At 37.4% G+C, this 19,306-nt stretch overlaps 3 protein-coding genes and 2 long non-coding RNA genes across 6 annotated transcripts in view; 4 read left to right on the top strand and 1 right to left on the bottom strand.

Moving 5' to 3' along the window:
• Positions 1-19,306, bottom strand: part of LOC136262662 (glucose-6-phosphate isomerase-like) — a 65,617-nt gene that overhangs the window by 22,924 nt on the left and 23,387 nt on the right. The gene's annotated exons all lie outside the window — the stretch shown is intronic.
• On the top strand, positions 5,691-7,156 carry LOC136262665 (uncharacterized). Its single transcript, XM_066057030.1, has 4 exons — positions 5,691-5,763; positions 6,053-6,313; positions 6,378-6,698; positions 6,752-7,156. Exons 1-4 carry the CDS (start codon positions 5,703-5,705, stop codon positions 6,913-6,915), a joined length of 807 nt encoding a protein of 268 aa, XP_065913102.1. The 5' UTR covers positions 5,691-5,702; the 3' UTR covers positions 6,916-7,156.
• On the top strand, positions 7,651-8,369 carry LOC136262676 (uncharacterized). Its single transcript, XR_010704260.1, has 3 exons — positions 7,651-7,766; positions 7,833-8,096; positions 8,154-8,369. It is a non-coding gene; the product is annotated as an uncharacterized lncRNA (long non-coding RNA).
• Positions 11,845-12,928, top strand: LOC136262668 (uncharacterized). The gene is made up of 3 exons (XM_066057037.1): positions 11,845-11,973; positions 12,100-12,363; positions 12,421-12,928. The coding sequence occupies exons 1-3, from the start codon at positions 11,901-11,903 to the stop codon at positions 12,774-12,776; spliced, it is 693 nt and encodes a 230-aa protein (XP_065913109.1). The 5' UTR covers positions 11,845-11,900; the 3' UTR covers positions 12,777-12,928.
• On the top strand, positions 16,833-17,814 carry LOC136262678 (uncharacterized). The gene is made up of 2 exons (XR_010704262.1): positions 16,833-16,947; positions 17,046-17,814. It is a non-coding gene; the product is annotated as an uncharacterized lncRNA (long non-coding RNA).

Here is a 19,306-nt window from a genome sequence, read left to right as displayed (position 1 = left end):
TACACCACAGAGTCAGTATTTTGGTTATTTAAGTTAAGATACAGTGCCACCATAGATAATATATGAACATGGATTGGAAATGCCCGTTAAATTATTTACCTATCCTAGTTACAACCTATCCTAGTTATGGTGCACCAATACATTGGGAAATTTGTTGAAATGTACTGGGTGGCTGTTTGGCTTTCTCTCGCTTGTAGTAAATATTTCAGAGGCATCTTTACCAGCTATCTTAACATAGCCTCTATGCCATAACCAAATAAATGTTTGATAGACTGAAATGAATTTTTAGCCAAAGACTTGTTCGACTTGGGTAAAACAATTGCCACCCAAAGTAGCACCTATTTTCTGTCGTTTTATCCAAACAGTCTGAGTACACAGTGAAACATTGGATATCAGGTTAGCTAAAGCCACTCTACCTGCTACAAGTAAAGTTAAGAACAAAAAACAAACGATGCTGCACTTTTTATTTTTTCAGGAAATTTGCCCAACCGTTATGAAACACTATATTTCACCTTTAAACTTGCATCTCGTTACGCTGTTGTTTGCTACTCGCCAGTATCCATAACCAGTCCAGCCTCCAATTAGTGTAGGTGCTTTGTAACCAGCTGTAACCAACAAACACGTATTTGCAGCTCACAAGAAATGCAAAATGTTCCACCTGTAACGACTGTAAACTTTTCGCGCACCGTAATGAGGATGGTCTATGACGTCACTACGTAAATAATATGGGCGTTTCCAATCCATGGTTCGTATATTATCTATGGTGCCACACATTAGGACCACAGACTTCAAATACTGCCACAACAAGTTCTGTGCTATACACAAATATTGTACAGCAACAACAGTGGAGTCCTCAGGCCCCTAGGGATCAAACGCCCTGTATTTAGATGACTGAAGTGGGTGGGGGGGGGGGGGGGGGGGGTTAGTTGCACCGATATCGTGTTTGCTACTATTTTTGGAAATGGGGATTTCTTTTGAGGCTAAATAATCATTTAAATTCAGAAATTTAGCAACTACAACATACAATAATTTGATTTAGATAATGTCAGTCATTTATAAATGTGGTACATTTATATTGTCCATACACTTCGATACAATGATATATCATGATACACAATTATTGAGTATTGATACAGCTTGACTTTGTCCTCAACGTATCACCAATATGTGATATTATTGCATCTCTAGCATGTACAGTAGTCCCTTATTATCTAGTCTCACACAACATTCAAACAAGAGTTCAGATAATTGAAGCCTTTATAGTTTGGGTCAAATACTCTAATTGAACATACAATGTGTACCGTGTTATACAAATACTCTAATAGAACAGTCAATTCATAAATTATTACTAGTATCAACTCTTTTGTCACTACAAGTTGAGACTAATACCATAATCTGTAATGCAGGGCAAGTACCATCTGTACCATAAGGCAAGAAACAGTGCTAGTTTAGGATAAATGAAGCTACAGTACAGGAAGCAGGTGTTTATTGTCTTTTTGACATAGTGAAATTGATGTAGGAATTTATGCGTCCTGTAATATAATTTTAATAAATAAAGTGCAAAATTCCATGTGCTAAAAGGAAAGACTTGATAACTATGTGAAAATTTTGAATTTGGTTTGTGATCAAACAACACCAAAGTTATGTATACGCTATATCTATTTATTAGCACTTTGATGTAGAGGTGCACCGATACGACTTTCAGCCGATATTCCGATAACCAGTTAAAGTAATAGTTGTAACACGGGAATGAAGGCTTTGCCTGATATGTATGCCCGACTTCCTGAGGGCAGAGGGTATATATATCAGGCAAAGCCCAAATGCCCTGTATTACAGCTAATGTGTAACACTTATCAGGCTGATAGCCCATACAGGGCGATCAATACAGAACTGAACATACGCTGTGTACTATGTTATACAAATACTCTAATTGAACAGTTAATTCATAAATGATTATAGTTAATCCAAGTATCAACTCTTTTGTCATCGCTAGTTAAGTCTAACAGTGCACAATACACAATAAAGCAACTCCTCTACCATAATCTGTACTGCAGGGCAAGTACCATCTACACCATAGGGTAAGAAACAGTGCTAGTCGAAGCTACATAAAGCAGGGGTCTACTGTCTCTTACATAGATGTAGCAAAGTCACTAATTTATGCATCCTTAAAAAAATAGAACATGTCAATGTGCTAAAAAAGTAGTCTCTTGTAGCCAGACCCTATTTTCTCAGGGTGGCACTTATCTATGTATTTTCATTATAAGCGCCCCCTTGAAAAAGGGTCTGGTCCAGAATCAATACACCAACTCATTTTTACACCCTAAAATACATAGGGCCCGGGGTGTTTAACTAACTTTCATTATAAACATATATTGCTTTTTAAATTTCAAGCACTGGAAATGCCATGAATGATTGCTGGTAGCAGTGACGAGAGACACAGATGAAGTTTTTCGATGGTTGAAAAGGACACAGATGGATTCCCAGTAAAATCAATTGAGCAAGGAATCAATCTGTGTCCTTTTCAGCTGCCTCTGTGTCTCACATCACCACTACTGGCCATCATTCATGGCATTTCCAGGCATACATGGCTTAAAATTTAAAAGGAAGTATAGGTTTTATGACGAAAGATGAGCTAGCATATTGATTCTGGACCAGACACTTTTTTGAGGGGGCACTTATGATTGAAAGTCAATAAGCACCACCCTGAGAAAATAGGGTCTGGCCATGCGAGACTACTACAAAAGTACTAAAAGATAGTTAGCTTCATGGAAAACTTTGAATTTGGCTTGTGATTATGATGTGTTCAACACTTAAGTAGGGATTTTCCCTCATAACTACGTATAAGTTGTATATTGCTTCACTACTTATTGGCATTTTGATCTCTACTTCATTTTTAAATAAAACACACTAATTTACCTTTGGTGTTAGTACTGTAGTTATGACTATTCTATTAGAATTATACCTACAGTATACTTGACTGCTGTATTAGAGTGCCTGCTTTATTAGGGTATCTGCATTTTGCTGTTTGCAATAGCCACTTGTTACATCATCTTGTGTGACAGACTATAAAAAAGTTCACTCATGGTACTCTGACATAACTGATCATTATATGTGGAGCTGAGCTATCCACTCTCTTCACAGTAGCAAATAATCTCATAGAATTGTTTATACAATAAGTGACCTAGCAGATTTACTATTGCTAGGACATATGACCACTCAATACCAAATGCTTATTTCTGGCATTATAAGCCTCTACTAGATGTCTGACTGTGGTTAGGCAGGCAGGCAGACACTCATGCAGACATACGTGCATGTTTGCTAACATGCACATAAGCAGGTAGGCAGACCTAAAATCTCCTCTACAATATTCATTAGTGTTGCACTGATATGCAATTTTTCACATTTGCCGATACCGATTATTTGCCTATTCCTGTAACTGATATGCCGATATTTACCGATATTCTTCAATTCTTCAGAACAGGGGAGGAGGAGCAGAAAATCACCTAAAGTTTATGTGTATGAACAGAGGAGGTTGGTCACACGTCATCATTCATCTCGTGATCTCAAAGGAAGGATTGAACTAATTCAACCTTCACACCTCTTACTATTCTAAAGGACGGATTGTATATCCATACAAGAGTGTCCCAGTTGTATTACAAGCCTTTTCAGTACAATGCGCTGCTTTCCTAACTGCTAAACAAGCCTTAACACATCATGCACATAGAACAATGCTTGGTTGCATAATTTCGCGTCATAGGATTATGACGCGTGACCAACCTCCTCTGGTGTATGAACTGCATTTGTAATGATAATGTAATCAATGTAATAAATTGTGTGGGTGGCAGACTTTTACAATGTTTTATACAATTTTGCTACTATCTCCTTTCATGGAAAAGGAAGCCAAGTAGTTATAAAACAGTTATACCAGCTTATCAAACAGTGTTTTCAGTGGGACTACAGACCCTTTGTGAAGAGTGATCAACCAATTGTGTGGGCGACTGATAAATATACACAGCCTGCTATAGCCTTGCAACCATACTTGTGCAAACAAACAAGCCAAAACAGTTACAGCAAACCACTTACTGCTACATTCACACCTTCTTTACTTTCACCTGTTCATTGCCGTCAATTTAACGATTGATTGTGGGTTTTGGTTAACCGGCAAATTATTTCCTCTTCGTAGCCGATACCGATTGTTGTAAAACTAACTCGGTTGTAACCAATAATTCAACCGATTATCGGTGCAACACTACTATTCATCTAAGCTCTTGTTTCTTGTTAATAACTCTTGTTAGTAAACAAGCTGGCCAAACATTTGGTAGGGGTACGAAGCTCTTTAAATGCCAGAACTGTTATCAAAGAAGCACTTTAAAAAACAAGTGAGTTATGAAGCTTTAAAAATATTCCACAGGCCCACAAACACATAAAAGCATGCTTGTTCTGTTACAAAACCACTGGGAGTGAACACATGTTCACTCAACTCTTTGATATTACTGTATTTGACGGGGTTCAGGTGAATGCAAGCTCATTATAGAGAACAGTCCTATAAAGTGATCAGGATAACTGAATGTCCAATACCATGAGGTTTGGTTGTATGTATACATATAACACACAGAGCTAGCATACATGACCAACACCAACACTTAAATGGGTCTGGCATGATTGCCTAGCAAGTGAATTACAAACACATCTTGGATATGAATACAAACCTACAAGTACAGCATACTGTAATGCAGTGTTGGGCAAGTTACTTTGTAAAAGTAACTAGTTACATATTACATATTACTTGCAACAGAACTATTTAGTTACAGTTACATATTACCCATAAAATAAAGTAACTGTAATAATATTACATATTATATTACTTTGTGTCCACAGCCGTAAGCTGTCACGTGTGAAACTACCACCTTATCACGTGACATGATTGCGTTGTTGGACAATGTGCAAATCTTGGTTATAAGTAAGAAGCTAGTGAATAAGCTTCATTCAGTAGGCCTCGTTACTTCGTTGTGGTTAGGCGTTACTCAGAGGATTACTAACGAGATCAGTAACTTCGTTACTTTTAGTAATAATATTACGTCATATTAGACTCGTTACAGTAATTATATTACTTAGGTAACGTGTTACGTTTGTAAGTAAAGTATCTTGCGTTATATTACCTGTTTTCATAGCGTATTTCGTTATATTACTTTGTTACCACAAAAGTAATAATATTACGTAACGCGTTACATAAGTAACGTGTTACTCCCAACACTGCTGTAATGTGTTGGCCTGTCTCTATGAGAGATAATTAAAAAATATATATATGACAACAATAGCTTGTATGCACAGCAGCAACAAGGAAATTAGACAAGAAATCCAACTATTCAAAGCTGCTAAAGCATAACAATATGCACACTACGCAATATTAGACTGGTACACTGGCTGATTCACTAAACAATGATTGCAGCAAAAACATGGCAGAAGAAGTGCTAAAATCACATTAAAAACTTATAAATTTCTAATATTGGAGCCAATTATTTTCATGATTATGCAATATGCTGAGTAACCATCTACATATGTAGCTATTGACATAAAAGGAAATGATCAAAGCATACAAACACATAAAATATCCCCTACCATTGTGCAGATGGAATTGTAAGTATTTAACAGGAGCTCACTCTGTCATTTATTAGTTGGAAGGTTGTTTGCTAAGTGCCAAAATGCTTCTTCGGTTATCAATTGTGTTTGGTCTCTTTTGTCTTCAAGTTGTGGTTGATGGAAGTAAGTAATTTATTAACTGCATAACTACATATGTAGTAGATAGAATAGTACAGAAAGATTGTTTTAATTTTAAGCACTGATTTATCATAGCCATTGAATTCATTTTCAACAATGCACTGATAATACTATTTGCTATACAAGTCTGAGAATAGCTGTATAAAGATACTCTTTATATTGCCACTGTTTTGATCCTCTAATAATCTCTGAGGAAGAGTATTATAGAGCTAAATTCAGTATATACAATCTTGATAACACATTGATGGTAAAACTTTCTTTTATGCATTTGTAGCAACAGGCTGCTCACCACAGCCCCATACTGCCAGTATAGAATACATGGAGACACTTGGCCAGTCAGTATCACTGTTGTGTGATGGATACAGCTGCTCAGGGAACTATATTTTTGAACACCTCAACACAACAACTCAACAATATGAGGTGATACAAGAAGGAACACATCACGCTACAGTCACCACACCAGGTATATACAGGTGTTGGAAGAATTGTGATGATGATGATGATCAGTCACCGTATTGTTATCTGAGGATGGAAGGTATGGATAAGAGATAATTTATGCAACAGTAAGCAGCTAATGATCTTGATAATGTTGTCTTTAGTGAGACCTACCCCAGTGGATATAGAGATGGAATTTCCTCCAGCCGAGCTTCACAGCAGTTACACAGGCATATGCACTGCTACTAGTGACCCTATACCACCAAATATACAAATCACACTGGACAATGAAGACTGTCACTACATTACTGAGCCGGAAATAGTTGACACTGATAGGCACACAAGAATAGCGACACTAACTATTAAACCAGTTACTAGGGCATGTCAAGGTGCCATAGTGAAGTGTCAAGCAAACAATGCCCAGAAAATAAAGAGACTAGACGTCACAGAAGAAATCTACGTAACCACACCAATCCCTTCAGAAGGTACATAAGGAAACACAAAACATTACCTTGTTATGTATCAACTTGTTCCACAGGCCACACCCCAACAATTCCCAGTGAGGATCCAACAATTCCTAGTGAGGATCCAACAATTCCTAGTGAGGATCCAACACATGTTGACAGTGGCACTAACAGCATTAGTCACAGATACCTCTTGATGCTAACTCTCATCACGACAGTGTTGTGGATTATAGTATAGACATCATAGAATAGCCATCATCACTAACTGTATAGTCACCATTAATTTCTTAGCACACAAGTACATGTATACTTTTAAACCACTTTTTTGGCATTTGTAGGCGAGTGTAAATATGTACATACACAGTAGTAACAAAAGAATTGTACCACACAGCAGACTACCAATAATATATACAGCATGTATAATGTTGCAGTAATAATAATGATATCAATATGTAAAGGTTTTTGAAGATACATAGTTGCAGAACGAAAAGCTGCACACACAGTCACACAAGCATGCACACAAACACCACACACACACAAAGCAAAGCGTTCAACAGCTGTGTGAAACAAAGCTATTGCCACCCAGTGAGCCAGCACTGGGATACCTGTGCACCACTCAAGCACTCAAGTCTAGTGCAGGTACATTCTCCTGGGGCAGGACTAGTAACCCGCACGAGAGAAATTGCAGAACCCCAAATTCCACAATGACCTCAGGGTTACAGCGGGTGGGCAGGCCACCAGGACCCCATTTAACAGCTGGGTAAACTGGAGCAATGCGAGTAAAGTTCTTGCTCAACACCAGAGAGGCATAACTGGGAATCTTACCTGAGACCTTTGACACACAGACACACCCACCAAGTTAGTGGTTATGACACAAGATCATGAAATTAACTAATTTTCCCAGGGAATGTACCTGCTAAACAATGACATCATTCACTAACTATAAAAGCATCAGTTACATTATCAGCTAGCTATAAGAAATTTGAAGTGAGTAAGTGTTTTCCCAGTATATTTTCTTGAAAATGCTTTTCTACCTTGTTATCGTGTCAGGACTATTCTTGTGTCACCAGACTAATATTGTCAGAGCAGGTAGGCAGGATAGTTTATGTCTATTTCCTGACTGCTTTATTACTATGAATGTTTACAAATTTTCAGTGGTAATCTGTGCAGCAGACTTCAATGAAGCACCAACAATATCCAAAAGACCAGGAAAATCATTACATTTTGTCTGTCCACTACAATGTACAGACAATCATGTGTTTGACCACTACAACCAACAAACAGATCAGTACAACAAGATACAAGAAGGGACAACATATGACGCCATTATACATATCATCAACAACAATGATGCTGGGACCTACAGGTGTTGGTGTAATGACACTGAAACATCATCTTATTGTCATCTTAAAGTAGAAGGTAAAATATTGAATGGTATTCAGCTTAACATGTGGTGACTACATCATTTTGTTACAGTGTCAGCAACTGACAATGACACCGACAGAAACGCAGCAGGGAGATCCACTAGTTCACTAACTCTCATTCTCATCATACTACTAGCAATAGTGACAATGAACAATTCGCTTTTATAACTTTCTCAATAATACATAAAAGTTTAACTGCTCATCATCGCTGTATGTATGTGTGTATATGTACAAAGTTACGGTTCATGAACAAATATTGTAATGTTGACTAATTGCCATTATAACAATACTATAGTTGTATTGCTGACTTATTTACACAATATGTGACCCGGCAACTCACCTCCTAAAGCCCACCTAGTTTGCACAACTTCTTAAAAATTCAGCATTATCTCTAGTGTCCAAAGAATGGATCACCAAAGTTTCAGCTTATTATGGTGAGTACTTTGGAATTATAGTGCTAGACAGTAGGAAGAACAAGGAAATTGATTTGTACACAACTATACTGGAAATAAACTACAGACGCTTACATTCACAGCCATAATTTCTGTTTGCATCAGTCTACAACGTTACAATTTAAAACTTGCATATTTTTATGTATAATTATAAAACTCGAAATGCATGCTTGTGTGAACTAGTAGGGGTTACAGTCATATATAGTGTCTCTACTACAAGCTACATACTTACATATCACTATCACCTTACTATAACATACTGTAAACAGGAAAGGGGAATCCTAAAGAAATACCCTTGACTATATCATAACAATTTAAGGAAATGTTATGCAATAATTCGTTCGTAATATGGGTTTCACACTGAGGTGTGAAAACCATCACATGTCATGATGTCAAGTCATCACACCGCTCCACGTGAAGACATATTGAATTTTGAAAAAATTGGCCAAACTTACTGTAGATACTCTACGTATCTTACTTTAATACCGTAGACTCTGGTTATTAAGTGCACATTGCCTATTAAGCGCACATGGTAGACTTGTGCTAGACACCTGTTTGTTAAGCGCATATGGTTGAAATCACCTCTGCAACCTCGTACTATGTAGAATTGTTGATAGAGCAAACCAGACATGTCACAACACACTCGATGCCTCGCCAGGTGCCCGTGTCTAGCAGATACCAATAACAATAACAAGATACTGCCGTTTGTAATAACGATAGCTGTAGCTACCTGACTTCTAGGATTTCTGTTTCCACGACTGAAGCAAAATATTAACTGGTGTTCAAATCGCTTGAAAACTGTAGTGGGCACAACTAATGCCCTCCTAACAGAATTTCCTTACCATAATTTATGAGCGCATGCGCTTAACAAGCATGATAAATTTCACAAGTAATTACTCCGAAAATTATAAGCACATGCGCCTAATAACCAGAGTCTACGGTATGAATAGTCTTGTTACAATAAGTCAACAATACTGTATGACACATAAACAATTTTTACTGCTCTTACATATTTTCATTGCTGTATATGATCGTCATGTCATTCAATACTGACTATTGTCATTATGACAATATTGTTAGTTTAGTGAGGCATGAGGAATCAGGGGAACCTTACCTCCTCAAGTTTGCATAGTGGAGACGGCACCTACTTGTTATTTTACTGCTGTATGAACAAAGTCTTTGCACACATGATTCTCTATAGCATTTTGAAAAGTCACAAACAAGAATGTGAAATGTCATATTTGTTTGTTGTTTATACTGGTAAGTAACCATGACGTTGTGGCTACACAACAGGGATGGGGGTAGTTCTATTTCACTGAAGCCATACACCAAAAGAAAAGTCTGGGAGTACATATAAGGTAGTAAACTCCAGCAATGAATGTTAACCCATCACAGCCTTTCAAAGAAAATAACACACAGGTAGGTGTTCGTACGCTCTTTGATATCGCTACATTTTTTCAATGAGTGTGATTGTGCAGTTGTGTACTGCCCAGTGAATGGTGGTGGGTATCTGTGCACCATTCAGATGCTAGAATTGACGCAGGCAATTCTCCTGGGGTAGAACCAGTAACCTGCAGGAGGCTGTACCATGTCTCACAGATAGAAGTCACGGTACCCAAATGCTTACATAAACACAGCTAAGCATGACATATAATTTGATTCCCCAATTGACACCAGTTTACTAGGTCCCATTACAGAAGCTGTCTACACTTGCAAGTTACAAACATCCTTTGTTACATTTGAAGATAACTTGGAACTCAGTTTTCTACAGAATTGTATCATATACAAAAATTCCCGTAGTGCATAGACACGCAGTCTACTGATCTGATAGATCAAATAGAGTAAAATATTTCCTTAAATCACACATTAACAGAACATGTTTCGCTGTTCAACATATAAGGGAGCGGTATCGGCAATTTGAATGAAACTTACTGCTAGGCACGATAACCTGTTGGAATTCCAATAAAAGTGAAAAATAAACAATTATCAACAGATGTTCCTAAGGAAAGGAAGTACTGTAGAATACCTTTGAGATCATAACAACAAGCATTGCTGTAAAACATGCAAACACTTTCACAGTTTTCAATTTGAACTGGTTACAAAGAAGAGAGATGTGTCACTATCTCATAATCATGTTAGCAGCTTTATTCTGTTCAGTCATCATTGCAGATAAGGAAAATGAGAGGTACCAAGATACTAAGAGTAAACCAGAGTTGTTCAGTAAATGGGAATTAATACTTCAGCAATGCTATTGGTCTGTAAGATAACAGAGTTTGTTTCCTGTTAGATGAAGTTAATTGAAAACATATCGAACACCTACATATTTGGTTTATAATAAAGCCATTGGCAGATAGTATTACATACAGTCAATTCCTAATTGTGTACGATGATATTGCCTGTATTCATTGTAGTAATGGGCTGCTCAGAAACACTGCAGGATATCCAACCATATTACAAAAAGATGCATGATGATCTGGTGGTGCTGATGTGCTTACATTATCACTGTCAGGGAAAGTACACACCTCAACACAACAACCCAACAATACGAGGTGATACAAGAAGGAACATATCACACCTGATCATAATGACCTTGATGACAACAATCATGATCAAGATCACGCAGACAACAGAGAAGACACAGAGAGCAGAGCAAGCAGTGACTGGAGCAGCAACCGCAAACTCTTGTGCTTTGTATTATTAACAGTGTCTAACACAATCCAAGACACAATCCAGACAAGGAACAGGACAAATTAATTTACAGAGAAATTAGCCAATGTCTGACCATATGGTTGACTGTTTACTTTACCAATAATAACTATCAATTGGTGGTTGCTAGGAGATTAAACATACAAGCCATCCAAGGGAGTGACCACAAATATGCCCTCTGCTAAACAGAAACCTCATAAAAGCACTTTAATAGTAGAGAAGACGCCACAACTTCCAGGGCTGTTTATATCAATGACAACAACTATACTACTCCAACTCCAACTTGATTGATCACTGGATAATCAAACAATTCAATTACAAACAAAAGTGGAAACAGATGCAGCTGGATATTAAGTACAGCTGTAGATACACTGCACATTGGATTAAAGGAACCAGATCTCTAAAAGGTATTCATAATCTAATAGTAAAGAAGGTACTACTTATAAAGTGATAGTTACACATGTTGGGATGGAAAACTCATATTAACACACCCACGTAATATGATACAATTATGATGAAATATAAAACCACATAATTCCCAGGGATTTTACCTTTATGTAACCCTATACTATGACTATAAAGTACAGCGTTTGTGTGTATTCCCAGTTCTTAAGTTCACATTTTCTCCATAAGACATAATCATGCTTTTCTACCTTGTCGTCGTATCTGGACTATTTCTAAGTTATCAAAGTGAAGCTAAAATCATCAAAGCAGGTAGGAAAGTAAACAGTTTAGCTTAGCCTTCAGTCAGATTTTGGCTTTGTAATTACATTTGGTAGTCTACACAACTGACTGCTACATTATAATGATTTACAAGTTGTGTTTTTATTCAATTTACAGCAGAGACCTGTACAGCAAACCTCAACGAAGCACCGACAATACCTAAAAGACCTGGAGAATCATTATATTTTTTCTGCTCGCTGGGATGCACTGGGAAACGCCTATTTGACCACTACAACCATCAAACACAACAGTACAACAAGATACAAGAAGGGACAACATATGACGCCATTATACCCATACTCAACAACAATGATGCTGGGACCTACAGGTGTTGGTGTAATGACACTGAAACATCATCTTATTGTCATCTTAAAGTAGAAGGTAAAATGTTGAATAGTATTCAGCTTCAAATGTAATAACTAACTCATTTTGTTACAGTCATATCACCTACAGTGAATCCCCTCCAGCCACAAGCTACTAATGATAATATTACTACAGGTAGTGGTGACAACAGCAACAGTGACAACACCTACCAAACACCTCAGACACAAACTAACTATACTACCTCAGATAACTGTACCTACACTACAACACCAGTTGAAGGAAAACCATTGATAATGAACATCACCTTCAACTGCTCTACACGTCACACACAGACAACAATAGAGATAAACCTCACTGAATGGTGGAATAATGCTTTACAGAAAGAAGGCAGAAATGCAGCAGGCAGAGCTACTAGTTCACTTCCCCTAATCCTCATTGTATTAATGACACTGCTAAAGCTGTGTATATGACTACTATGATAATCTATTGTGGACTAAACTGACAGTCAATAAACAATTTTTATTGCTCATTTTTTATTGTTGTACAGTACATGATCATGTAAATTAATGCTGACTCATTGCCATTATAACAATACTAAGTACATTGCTAGTGTGAACAATGACAGGCAGAGTTGGGGGTAACGTGTTACATAATACCGTAGATTCCCTAAAAATTTGGCAGAAATAAATTAATTCCGTTCGTGTCTGGCCGAACAATTAGGAAAAAAATGTACTAGCCCGGTGTTATTGTCGATCTATCCCTAATACAGTCTGCACGCTTCATGGCTATGTTATTTGCGATCTGCTTACTAGTTACTTTCTGGATTTATTTCTACAGGGACCAACAGGAACGCCTTGTGGCGGAACTGACGATACTGGCCGCAACACTCACTTCGCTGCAGCACTATATACCGTGATTTCCTACATTATCCAGGAGAGATGATCAATGTCATTACTACATCGCTTTTGTATACAATCACTTGACACTAATAACATTAGAAACCACAATCAATACTATTAAACTATAGCTATCTTGTAATAATTAATTAAATCTCGCTAGCTCCCAGTTGCTGCATGAAGTGTTCTATGACTTAACAGAGCGTTATATCTGAGGATGTATCATGTTTGTGGGCTCCAGGAGAGATGTTATTCTGTGAACAGAAACGAAGATCGTTTTGTGGTAGCCGTGATGTCACATGATGATATCGTTGGGCACGTTCGTTCCGTGAACAATTTCACACTTTGTGCTTCATCCAGCCTCGAGGTAGCATAATATGTGAGGTCACTGGGAATCCTCAGTACTAGAGAAACCTTCGTCAATTAGTACTCCAAGTGCCGAAAAATTAGCGCGCTTATAATAGAAACTTTCTTTCCGCTTGCCGGAATTTAGAGCACATTTCGTTCAAAGCACGGGGAGTGCCGAATATTTAGAGATGCCGAAATTTTAGGGAATCTACGGTAATATTACTTTTACAGTAACGAGTAATATAACACGTTACATGACAAAGTAGCGAGTAATATGTAATGGATATTACATCCAGAAATTGTAACAAATGTAACGCGTTACTTCTTTTTAAGGCGCATTGTATCCAGGCACGTGATCGATTGCATTTTGGGTCCAAACAAGACTGGAGATAGTGTTATAGGCATGGACAAAGAATGATAGTGTATGGGGAGTGCCCTTGAGGCCAAGATACAACAACAAAGTATGTATTTGTGGCTGAACTACACCAGAGAAACAAGTGTCTCGTTCATGTCACTTGTAGTTGTAGGCTGGTAGCTTGTATTTAGAAGGTTGGACTTACTTTATAGTTTGTAATGAACAAATGTAATATGTAATATTATTACTAGTTACAGCCCTCAGAGTAGCGAGTAATATGTAACCTGTTTCTTTTTTTCAGTAAGTAATATGTAACTGTAGCACGCTACATCTGTAAAAGTAACAAGTATTATGTAACTAGTTACATTTTTAGTGTAACAACCCCAACTCTGATGACAGGCATGGGGAACCTTACATCATTAAGTTGGTACAGTGAAATTAAACTATGTATGCAGTATGTACATCGATAAATGGTAGCTACAATAAAGTTTTATTAGCTTCACACTATATGGTTATCTCTAGCATGAAAGAAAGCTTGTGTTAAATTACATAGTTGTCATCCCTTGTTCTGTAACGGCCACGCAGGAAATAAAAGCAAGTTGTAATCAACAGCTCAGCACAGGTTTGAGGGTGAAGGTACAATACAAAGGACAACTTATTACACTGAACCCTACCCTACATATATCACTATCACCTATTACAACATCCATACACAGGAGAGGGGAAATACTCCTTGACCACATCATAACATATTGAGGTAAAAATGTTATGTAATAACTTGTCACTAATATCCCATACTACTCCATATGAAGATGTTCTGATAGCAGTTGATACCTCAAGAAAAGTTTAACTCATGAAAAGGATAACATAAGGTCTAGAAAATTTTGCTTATTTGTATACACATTAACAATTGCGATACTGTAATCAAAGTTTCAGCCATATATATTTTTCAAGAAGACAAACAACACAGTAAATTTTGGAAAGACAATATGCCATCAGCACAATCACACAAACCGAGGTGTATGTGTTCATGAATATTGCTAAACACAGATAGATACTCATTGATGCAGATGTGATAATGTGAATTTGATATGTAAGTCACAAACAAGATAGTGGTACATAATTCTATTTCATCAAAGCCATACATCAAAGGAGAAGATGTCTAAGGAAGTTAACCCCTGCAGCGGATACTAACTTTCATAGCCCTTTAAATAATATGACTTTTAATGTAACATATTAATGTTCACTAGTATATCCTTATGTGTAGGTGACCTCCTTTGTTTCACTACTTTTTATTTCTTTGATCTCTAATCAAGCTTAAAATTCCTAATTTTTCCTGTTTTGTTTTTTTTTGCAACAATATTAACCCACACATACCTCTTTAGAGGAAAAACTAATTGTTTTCATCTGAATGCGCATACAACTATCAATTACTGAAATAGTCATTACTCTTCTTTATCAACTATATGTATGTTCAGCCCATTACACAGTGTTACAAATGAAGAACGCACCCCTGCAATCAATCCAGTCACTAAAACTCCTGTTACAAACATAGGGAAGGAGAGAGAACCAAGAGCTTGCACATAAATATAGCGAAGGATCACAAACAACCTTTTTCTTACAACACATTACTTCCACACAGTATATTTGTCCAAGCACCAGTCATTAGACATTAGATGTACGTACGTACATACGTACGTACGTACATACGTACGTACGTACATACATATGTATGTATGTACATACAAGAAGTTTTCCCGCATATGTATAAATATAGTAGTTCTGCAGCAGCTCAGCTTATTTCGTGAGCCACACCCACCTATCACAGATTGTGTGCTACTGTATGTAGGCATATGTGGAGCCACACCCAGGTATGTTGCAGTCTGTAGGTATGCACAAAACCATGTCTATTGCTGCATGTATTACAGCTTGCATGAAGCTGTGGCCACTAACATGTTGTTAGTAGGCACACCTTAATCTAACTCTGCAGCAGTACAGTTTTTGTCATAAGCAATGCCCACTAAACATTTGTGATACTATTGTTTGTAGCCACACAAATTTATTAGTAAAGTGTGTTGGAGTCTGAAGGCCACGCCCACCCATAGGATATGTGTTATGCTGTCTGTCAGCTTATGTGAAACCAGGCACACCAATCAATCATTATCTGGGTCAGTGGGTCGGCAGTAGTGACCCAGTTTCAACCCTGGTTACAAAGTGCATTATCCATTACCAAGTTTGTTGAAGAAAAAGTGGAGATACTGGCATTTTCTTGAGTTTTTTCTATCGCATAACACAAAACATTTCTTTTTGGCTAATACAAATTCTAGTAACCACTGATGTGGAAAGAACACACTCAAATGGCAGGCTGCTCATACCAACAATAACTACTACTCCTCTAAGTCCAACTTTAACCGGTGGATAATCAAACCATCAGATTGTAGAACCGTTAGTCAAGTTTCACTCACAATATAAACAAAAATGTAAACAGATGAAGCTGAATTCCAAATATGTACTGCATTCATGAAGAAAGAATAGGTTTAAAGGCACTTTATAGTCTAGTAATAGGGAAGAAATATACAGTACAATGTAGGAAATGCTGGGATCAAAAAAAAAAAAAAAACCATTCTAAATAATTGTCAGTGGACAAAATAAAAGGTAGATACAACACTTGTTGGAAAGAGGTCATTCTAAAAGTGATTACTTGTACCAGGACCACCAGCACATTCAGCAATATAAGGATGAGATAAGATATGAAGTAACACACCGCACACACACCATGCCACACCCATGTAATTACTAGTTGAGTTTACCCTTACATGGGCAGAAAGCATGATGAAACTTGAACTACATTTCCCAGGGATTTTACCCTTACTACACATGTCATCAGTGACTGGCTATTTATAGAACAGTACCTGCCTACAAAAGCATTTGTATGGCATCTTTTGAGCATATTTTTAGAAAAAACTTACCCAATGCTTTTCTACTTTGTTATCATATCAGGACTATTCTTGTACCATCAAGTCACCATCATCAGTGCAGCAGGTTAGCAGGCCACCTTTAGTGGACAGTCTCAAAAACTTTTTGAGTAAACTATCTACATATCTAAAATATAGTTATAATTTGTTTTCTTTTATTTACAGGGGACGTCTGCTCAGGAGACCCTGACAATGCACCAATAATAAGTAAAAGACTTGGAGAGTCATTATATTTTGCCTGCCCACTATACTGCACAGGAAAATATGTATTTGACCATCTCAACCAGCAGACACATGAGTATGACAGAATACAAGAGGAATTATCATATGGTGCCACTATAAACATATTGGACAACAATGATGCTGGGATCTACAGGTGTTGGTGCTGTGACAATGAAATTCTATCTTACTGTCATCTTAAAGTAGAAGTCATATTGAATTCTTCCCCACCACAAGTTCCTCATGATGATGTTGTACCCGGCAGTGGTGGCAGCAACAACCACCCAACACCTCAAGCACCTCCTAATTGTACACACACCACGACACTCATTGAAGATGTAAATGGGCAAACTTTATTGAACATCACAATCAGCTGTTTTGCAAGTCAAACACAAACAATACTAGTGAACATTCCAAAACAACAGGACAATAATTGTTCCACAATTGACAAAGGAAACTCAACTACTGCTACTGGGAGTGGTACAACCAACACTGGCTCAATAACCTTGATCATTATGGTATTACTGGTAGTAGCCACATCGAACAAATTGTTAATATAACTCCCTTTGACAACTGATCAACTACATGATGGATTGAAGCAACTCACAATAACACATTTTTAAGACTTCATATTTTATCACTGTACCCATGTGTACGTTACCCATGTGTATGTATGTACGTATATAATAAATTTGCAAATGAGATTTAAAGTCAACTGACTCAAATATGTAAGTACACTGTGGGACACTGTCATCAGTGAATAGGGTTGAGGATAGAAAGGACAACTTTGTGCACTGCATGCTATAAATTATCACCTTAAACAACCTATTACAACATACAGGATCCCCTGGGAAAATATGTGACCACAACACCATATCAGGGTGTAATGAAGTCACTGTGTACATGAGCACATGATGTCTAATACAGTAGATCCTTTAGTTATCAGAACACGTCAACACCAAAACTGACTTGTTCCAATATATTGATAGTGTGCACTTTAATAGGGTAATTGAACAGATATCAATATGTATAAAATACAAGTGGGTTCATTTATCTGAACAAACCCACTTATCCAAACACGTTTGGCATCTGCTGTACGTATTTACATAGTAGTGTTGGGTATATACCAACATGTTACTCCAGCATCAACCTGAGCAGCATCTTTACAATGTGGTTAGTCAGTGAGGGCTCAAGTTCATCCAAAGCCTACCAAGTGATGATCTGCTCAAGTACTGAAAAAAGTATTTCACATGAGCTAAATAGACCCTGTACAAAAGTAGCTCGACAGGGCTTGATGCATATTTTAGTTCGTTGTTAACAATGATGTGATTCACGATTGGAAAAACCTTGCCATTATGGAGTAATTAGACTTTCAATGATGACGATGTGGGCATTCATGACTTTCCCATCAACAGTAACTATGCTATATGGTCATCAATGATTCGTTGTTGTACAATCTGTTACTTTCAACATGACTATGCTTACAGGTTTTTGCAATTGAATTCGTCGCCTTTGCAATTGAATTCGTCCCATTTGCAATTGAATTCATCCCGTTTGCAATTGAATTTGTCGGTATTGCAATTGAATTCATCCCGTTTGCAATTGAATTCGTCGGTTTTGCAATTGAATTCGTCGGTTTTGCAATTGAATTCGTCGGTTTTGCAGTTGAATTAGTCGGTTTTGCAATAGAATTCGTCGCGTTTGCATTACAATTCGTCATAAACAAAACGGCTCCAAGAAATCAACCCGTTCATTAAGAAATGAACTATTTATGCCTTGGAGAGTTACACTTGAGACACTAGAAGGCAATTGAAGCTGGTAGTACGCGAAGCTGATAGTTGTCTGACAAGTTAATTAGCTTGCTTGCGAGTGACCACACCCATCGCAAATGGCGTAGTAGAGTTTGGAATGTTGCTGGAGAGGCTGCAGAGGAAGAATTATTGCCTTATAAAGAGTTGTTTACTACTGTTGTACTTGAACAAGTTCTTGTAGCAGCTGCTACATCATGTTTTTATGTTTGCTCCAGCTGCCATTCTTGGCAAAACAGACGAATTCAATTGCAAACGGGACGAATTCAATTGCAAAAGCGACGAACTCAATTGCAAGTGGGATGAATTCACTACAAGTTACTAATACGATAGTTTAACAAATGTCAAGAATAGTACGTGACGATTTTCGCTCCAGCAATCACTCCCAACGGTCACTAT

Source organism: Dysidea avara, chromosome 8, assembly GCF_963678975.1.
Source record: "Dysidea avara chromosome 8, odDysAvar1.4, whole genome shotgun sequence".
Classification (NCBI taxonomy): Eukaryota; Metazoa; Porifera; class Demospongiae; order Dictyoceratida; family Dysideidae; genus Dysidea; species Dysidea avara.
Note: the sequence above shows the minus strand (reverse complement) of the source record. Positions and strands in the feature narration are given on the sequence as shown.